At 46.7% G+C, this 7,500-nt stretch overlaps 1 protein-coding gene across 1 annotated transcript in view; it reads right to left on the reverse strand.

Moving 5' to 3' along the window:
* Positions 1-7,500, reverse strand: part of LOC139399461 (voltage-dependent T-type calcium channel subunit alpha-1I-like) — a gene marked incomplete at both ends in the record, with an annotated part of 28,580 nt that overhangs the window by 19,129 nt on the left and 1,951 nt on the right. The window contains 6 exons of the mRNA XM_071144875.1: positions 2,121-2,230; positions 3,014-3,165; positions 3,660-3,852; positions 4,185-4,274; positions 4,960-5,085; positions 6,651-6,777. Of these exons, the coding sequence (XP_071000976.1) occupies positions 2,121-2,230; positions 3,014-3,165; positions 3,660-3,852; positions 4,185-4,274; positions 4,960-5,085; positions 6,651-6,777 (798 nt within the window). The remainder of the gene's footprint in view (positions 1-2,120; positions 2,231-3,013; positions 3,166-3,659; positions 3,853-4,184; positions 4,275-4,959; positions 5,086-6,650; positions 6,778-7,500) is intronic.

Genomic DNA, 7,500 nt, shown 5'->3' on the forward strand with positions numbered 1-7,500 from the left:
ACAGAGTGAGAAAACACAAACAGTGTCCCCAGTGTAGCGTATTTAATTCAGTCACCTTTACTAGTACCATTTAGTACAGAGACAGCATCCTGGTTATATTACGGCTGTGGCATTACTACTATGAATCACACAGAGTGAGAAAACACAAACAGTGTCCCCAGTGTAGCGTATTTAATTCAGTCACCTTTACTAGTACCATTTAGTACAGAGACAGCATCCTGGTTATATTACGGCTGTGGCATTACTACTATGAATCATACAGTGAGATGACACAAACAGTGTCCCCAGTGTAGCGTATTTAATTCAGTCACCTTTACTAGTACCATTTAGTACAGAGACAGCATCCTGGTTATATTACGGCTGTGGCATTACTACTATGAATCATAGAGTGAGATGACACAAACAGTGTCCCCAGTGTAGCGTATTTAATTCAGTCACCTTTACTAGTACCATTTAGTACAGAGACAGCATCCTGGTTATATTACGGCTGTGGCATTACTACTATGAATCACACAGAGTGAGAAAACACACACAGTGTCCCCAGTGTAGCGTATTTAATTCAGTCACCTTTACTAGTACCATTTAGTACAGAGACAGCATCCTGGTTATATTACGGCTGTGGCATTACTACTATGAATCATACAGTGAGATGACACAAACAGTGTCCCCAGTGTAGCGTATTTAATTCAGTCACCTTTACTAGTACCATTTAGTACAGAGACAGCATCCTGGTTATATTACGGCTGTGGCATTACTACTATGAATCACACAGAGTGAGAAAACACACACAGTGTCCCCAGTGTAGCGTATTTAATTCAGTCACCTTTACTAGTACCATTTAGTACAGAGACAGCATCCTGGTTATATTACGGCTGTGGCATTACTACTATGAATCACACAGAGTGAGAAAACACACACAGTGTCCCCAGTGTAGCGTATTTAATTCAGTCACCTTTACTAGTACCATTTAGTACAGAGACAGCATCCTGGTTATATTACGGCTGTGGCATTACTACTATGAATCACACAGAGTGAGAAAACACACACAGTGTCCCCAGTGTAGCAGTACGGATGGTGTTTATTCAGTAGCTCAGCAGTATCTGTATGACTATCCAGAGAGTATCCCAGCTATAGTTCAGCTATAGTAAAGCTATGACACTACCAGGAAGTACAATTGAAGTATCCCCGCTATAGTTCAGCTATAGTAAAGCTATGACACTACCAGGAAGTACAATTGAAGTATCCCAGCTATAGTTCAGCTATAGTAAAGCTATGACAATACCAGGAAGTACAATTGAAGTATCCCAGCTATATTTCAGCTATATTAAAGCTATGACAATACCATGAAGTACAATTGAAGTATCCCAGCTATAGTTCAGCTATAGTAAAGCTATGACAATACCAGGAAGTATAATTGAAGTATCCCAGCTATATTTCAGCTATATTAAAGCTATGACAATACCAGGAGGTACAATTGAAGTATCCCAGCTATAGTTCATTTATAGTAAAGCTATGATAATACCAGGAAGTACAATTGAAGTATCCCAGCTATAGTTCAGCTATGACACTACCAGGAAGTACAATTGAAGTATCCCAGCTATAGTTCAGCTATAGTAAAGCTATGACACTACCAGGAAGTACAATTGAAGTATCCCAGCTATAGTTCAGCTATAGTAAAGCTATGACACTACCAGGAAGTACAATTGAAGTATCCTAGCTATAGTTCAGCTATAGTAAAGCTATGACACTACCAGGAAGTACCATTGAAGTATCCCAGCTATAGTTCAGCTATAGTAAAGCTATGACACTACCAGGAAGTACCATTGAAGTCAGAATAACTATTTTCTAATGGAGTTGTGGTTAAGAAGGGCAGCTATGAATCATATACTCTGTATGAATCATACACACTGAGATGACTGACATGCGCAACACACACACACACACACACACACACACACACACACACACACACACACACACACACACACACACACACACACACACACACACACACACACACACACACACACACACACACACACACACACACACACAGTATGTCCCCAGTGCAGCAGTGAATACAGTGTTTATTCAGTAAGTCAGTGTGGCCCTGTAACTACCTGTCTTTAAAGAAGCGTCGGAAGCCAAAGGCGGTGAGCTTCAGGAGGGTCTCCAGTACAAAGGTGGATGTGAAGAAATAGTTACAGTACTTCAACACTAGATCCAGAGACTGAGAGACAGAGAGAGAAGGAGGTGGGAGGGAGGGGGAGAGAGAGAGAGAGGAGGAGGGAGGGAGGTTGGAGAGAGAGAGAGAGGAGGAGGGAGGGAGGGGGAGAGAGAGAAGGAGGCGGGGGGAGAGAGGAGGTGGGAGGGGGAGAGAGAGAAAGAGGTGGGTGGGAGAAGGAGGTAGGAGGGAGGGGGAGAGAGAGAAGGAGGTGGGAGGGAGAAGGAGAGAGAGAAGGAGATGGTGGGAGGGAGGAGAGAGAGAGGAGGTGGGAGAGAGGGAGGAAGGGGGAGGGAGAGAGAGACGGAGGTGGGAGAAAGGGGGAGAGAGAAGGAGATGGTGGGAGGGAGGAGAGAGAGAGAGAAGGACGTGAGAGAGAGGGAGAGAGAGAGGAGGTGGGAGGGAGGGAGGGGGGAGGGGGAGAGAAGGAGGTGGGAGGGGGAGAGAGAGGAGGTGGGAGGGAGGGAGGGGGAGGGAGAGAGAGATGGGGGTGGGAGGAAGGGGGAGAGAGAAGGAGATGGTAGGAGGGAGAAGAGAGAGAGAAGGAGGTGAGAGAGAGGGAAAGAGAGAGGAGGTGAGAGGGAGGGAGGGGGGAGGGGGAGAAGGAGGTGGGAGGGGGAGAGAGAGGAGATGGTGGGAGGGAGGAGAGAGAGAAGGTGAGAGGGAAGGGGAGAGAGAGAGAGAGAAGGAGTCACATATGGTACTGTGTACATGAAAACACATGACACTCTGTCTTTCTGTACCCCCCCACCCCCACCCACACACGCACACCGCTCCCTCCAGTCTTACTCGTGGCTGGCTGTAGTGTTCCAGTGACATGGTGATGACGTTGATACAGATGATGAAGGTGATGAAGAGGTCCAGGTAGTAGGTGGTACACAGAGTGTGGATCCACAGGCGGAGGGGGCTGTAGCTGGCATAGTAGGGGATCTTCTGGGCGTCTGGCAAGGGAAGACAAACACAGGTAATAGTGCTTTATACATAGTATTACTGTACACTATTCAAAAGCATTCCTGTGATGTCCTCCTGTCAAGAGTAATACTCATAAACAATTCACACAATCATTGATGATCTATCTCTGTCTGTTCTGCTCTCTCTCTCTCTCTCCCTCCCTTTCTCTCTCACACCCTTTCACCCTCCCTCCCTTTCTCCCTCTCACCCTCTCACCCTCTCTCTCTCCCTCTCATCCTCCCTCCCCCTCTCTTTCTCCCTCCCTTTCTCCCTTTCACACTCTCTCACCCTCCCTCCATCCCTTTCTCCCTCTCACCCTCTCTCACCCTCCCTCCATCCCTTTCTCCCTTTCACCCTCTCACCCTCTCTCCCTCCCACTCCCTCTCTCCCTTTCTCCCTCTCATCTCATCCTCCCTCTATCCCTCTCTCGCCCTCTCTCTCTCCAGGCACCTTGTACTATCTCTTCTTCCCGTCTCTCCCTTACCCCTCCTCTTCTTCTCCATGCGTCTCCGTCGTTTATCCTCTCTCCTTTTAGCCTCTTCCACTTCCTGGTTCTGACGGCACTTGTGGAAGTTCTCCACTACCACGCCCACAAACATGTTCAGAACGAAGAAACTGACGATGAGGAGGAAGGAGATGAAGTAGAGGAGCATCCATGGACTGTTGTTGATCACTGGCTAAAGGGAGAGAGGGAGGGAGGGAAGGGAGAGGGGGGATGGAGATAGAGGGAGGCAGGGAGGGGAGAGGGGGAGGGGAGAGGGAGGGAGGGAGGGGGGAGGGGGATGGAGAGGAAGGGAGAGATGGGGAGGGAGGGGCGAGGGAGGGGCGAGGGAGGGGGAGAAGGAGGGAGAGAGAGAGGAGTGGTGCATGTGAGTGTTTAGTCGAAGGAGGAGCGGGAGAGAAGGAGTTGAGTATGCTCTGATAGATCAGTCAGCCAACACAACTGAAAAAATAATACATCTATAGAAATATAATGGATAGACTTGATGACCACTATTAGACTAGTTACCTGTTGGTCCACCCCTACAGCATCCAGGCCATGGTACATGATGTTGACCCAACCGTCCTTTGAAGCCAGCACAAACAGGGACATCAGAGCCTGTGGTACAGAGCGCACACACATATACACACAGAACACACACACACACATGCAGAAATGCAGACATACACAGACAGACAGAACACACATGAAAGACATGAAATATAAACATACATATAAAGACAAAAACACAGACAAAACATCAGTCCATCGGTCCATTCACCATGTCCATCAGTTCAGTATTTCATACTGGTCCATTCACCATGTCCACCAGTTCAGTATTTCATACTGGTCCATTCACCATGTCCATCAGTTCAGTATTTCATACTGGTCCATTCACCATGTCCATCAGTTCAGTATTTCATACTGGTCCATTCACCATGTCCATCAGTTCAGTATTTCATACTGGTCCATTCACCATGTCCATCAGTTCAGTATTTCATACTGGTCCATTCACCATGTCCATCAGTTCAGTATTTCATACTGGTCCATTCACCATGTCCATCAGTTCAGTATTTCATACTGGTCCATTCACCATGTCCATCAGTTCAGTATTTCATACTGGTCCATTCACCATGTCCATCAGTTCAGTATTTCATACTGGTCCATTCACCATGTCCATCAGTTCAGTATTTCATACTGGTCCATTCACCATGTCCATCAGTTCAGTATTTCATACTGGTCCATTCACCATGTCCATCAGTTTGACACCTTGTCCGAAATTGATACTGGGAGAAATCCTTACCTGTCCCAGGTTGTCAAAGTTGTACTTGTGATGAACCCATTTGTAGTTGGCCTGCAGACAGTCAGACTTGTTGGTGATGTTCTTGACGTCGGGGCCAAAGCAGTAGAAGAACTTCCCTTTGAACAGCTGTCAGGGAACAATGGGAACAATGGACAGAGCCACTTCAGATGTCTTGTTGTTACCATATAAGTGGTTTCTTTCATATGTCATTATCAAAGGATAGACACACTTGATGGAATAATATGGAGGTCATTACATAGATGGTCAAGAATGATTTAGGGAATTGAGAGAGAGATAGAGGAAGACAGGTGGCAAAGACTGACAAAGACAGAGAAGGGACAGAGACTGAGGGACAGACAACTGTGGGAGGAAGGTGAGGAAACAGAGACACAGAAAGACGGGGTATATGTTGGAGGAGAAAGACAGGGTATATGTTGGAGGAGAAAGACAGGGTATATGTTGGAGGAGAAAGAGGGTATATGTTGGAGAAGAAAGAGGGTATATGTTGGAGGAGAAAGAGGGTATATGTTGGAGGATAAAGAGGGTATATGTTGAAGGAGAAAGACAGGGTATATGTTGGAGGAGAAAGACAGGGTATATGTTGGAGGAAAAAGAGGGTATATGTTGGAGGAGAAAGACAGGGTATTTGTTGGAGGAGAAAGAGGGTATATGTTGGAGGAGAAAGACAGGGTATATGTTGGAGGAGAAAGACAGGGTATATGTTGGAGGAGAAAGAGGGTATATGTTGGAGGAGAAAGAGGGTATATGTTGGAGGAGAAAGAGGGTATATGTTGGAGGAGAAAGACAGGGTATATGTTGGAGGAGAAAGAGGGTATATGTTGGAGGAGAAAGAGGGTATATGTTGGAGGAGAAAGAGGGTATATGTTGGAGGAGAAAGACAGGGTAGATGTTGGAGGAGAAAGACAGGGTATATGTTGAAGGAGAAAGAGGGTATATGTTGAAGGAGAAAGAGGGTATATGTTGAAGGAGAAAGACAGGGTATATGTTGGAGGAGAAAGACAGGGTATATGTTGATGGAGAAAGAGGGTATATGTTGAAGGAGAAAGACAGGGTATATGTTGGAGGAGAAAGACAGGGTATATGTTGGAGGAGAAAGACAGAGTATATGTTGGAGGAGAAAGAGGGTATATGTTGGAGGAGAAAGACAGGGTATATGTTGGAGGAGAAAGAGGGTATATGTTGGAGGAGAAAGAGGGTATATGTTGGAGGAGAAAGAGGGTATATGTTGGAGGAGAAAGACAGGGTATATGTTGGAGGAAAAAGACAGGGCATATGTTGGAGGAGAAAGACAGGGTATATGTTGGAGGAGAAAGACAGGGTATATGTTGGAGGAGAAAGACAGGGTATATGTTGGAGGAGGAAGACAGGGTATATGTTGGAGGAGAAAGACAGGGTATATGTTGGAGGAGAAAGAGGGTATATGTTGGAGGAGAAAGAGGGTATATGTTGGAGGAGAAAGACAGGGTATATGTTGGAGGAGAAAGACATGGTATATGTTGAAGGAGAAAGACAGGGTATATGTTGGAGGAGAAAGACAGGGTATATGTTGGAGGAGAAAGACAGGGAATGTGAAATATTGATAAAATGAAGGAACAAGGAAAACAGAGATAGAAAAAAAGACAAAGGAAGAAAGATGGAGAGACAAGTACTCCAAAGATAACAGCCCCTACCTGCACCCCCAGGATACCAAATATGATGAAGAAAGCACAGCAGATAAGGACAATGTTTCCTATAGGTTTCAGAGACGTTATTAGAGTCTCCACTACCAGCTTCAGACCTGGGGCTCGACTGATCACCCTGTAGAAAGAGAAACAGAGAGAGAGCAGGAGAGGGATCGAGCGAGAGAGATGAAGGGAGAGAGAGAAGGAGGGATGGAGAGAGAGACAGAGAGAGATGGAGAGAGAGAGATTGAGATAGGGAAAGAAAGGGAGGGAGAGAGATGGAGGGTTAGAGAGAGGGAGTGATGGAGAGAGAGGGAGAGGTAGAGAGAGAGATGGAGAGAGGGAGAGAGATGGAGGACTAGACAGAGGGAGTGAGAGAGAGGGAGAGAGAGAGAGGGAGAGAGATGGAGGATTAGACAGAGGGAGTGAGAGAGAGGGAGAGAGGGAGAGAGATGGAGGATTAGACAGAGGGAGTGAGAGAGAGGGAGAGAGGGAGAGGGAGAGAGATGGAGGATTAGACAGAGGGAGTGAGAGAGAGGGAGAGAGGGAGAGGGAGAGAGATGGAGGATTAGACAGAGGGAGTGAGAGAGAGGGAGAGAGGGAGAGGGAGAGAGATGGAGGATTAGACAGAGGGAGTGAGAGAGAGGGAGAGAGGGAGAGGGAGAGAGGGAGAGAGATGGAGGATTAGACAGAGGGAGTGAGAGAGAGGGAGAGAGGGAGAGGGAGAGAGAGAGAGAGATGGAGGATTAGACAGAGGGAGTGAGAGAGAGGGAGAGAGGGAGAGGGAGAGAGGGAGAGAGATGGAGGATTAGACAGAGGGAGTGAGAGAGAGGGAGAGAGGGAGAGGGAGAGAGAGAGA

The sequence above is a fragment of the Oncorhynchus clarkii genome, unplaced genomic scaffold, assembly GCF_045791955.1.
Source record: "Oncorhynchus clarkii lewisi isolate Uvic-CL-2024 unplaced genomic scaffold, UVic_Ocla_1.0 unplaced_contig_7742_pilon_pilon, whole genome shotgun sequence".
Classification (NCBI taxonomy): domain Eukaryota; kingdom Metazoa; phylum Chordata; class Actinopteri; order Salmoniformes; family Salmonidae; genus Oncorhynchus; species Oncorhynchus clarkii.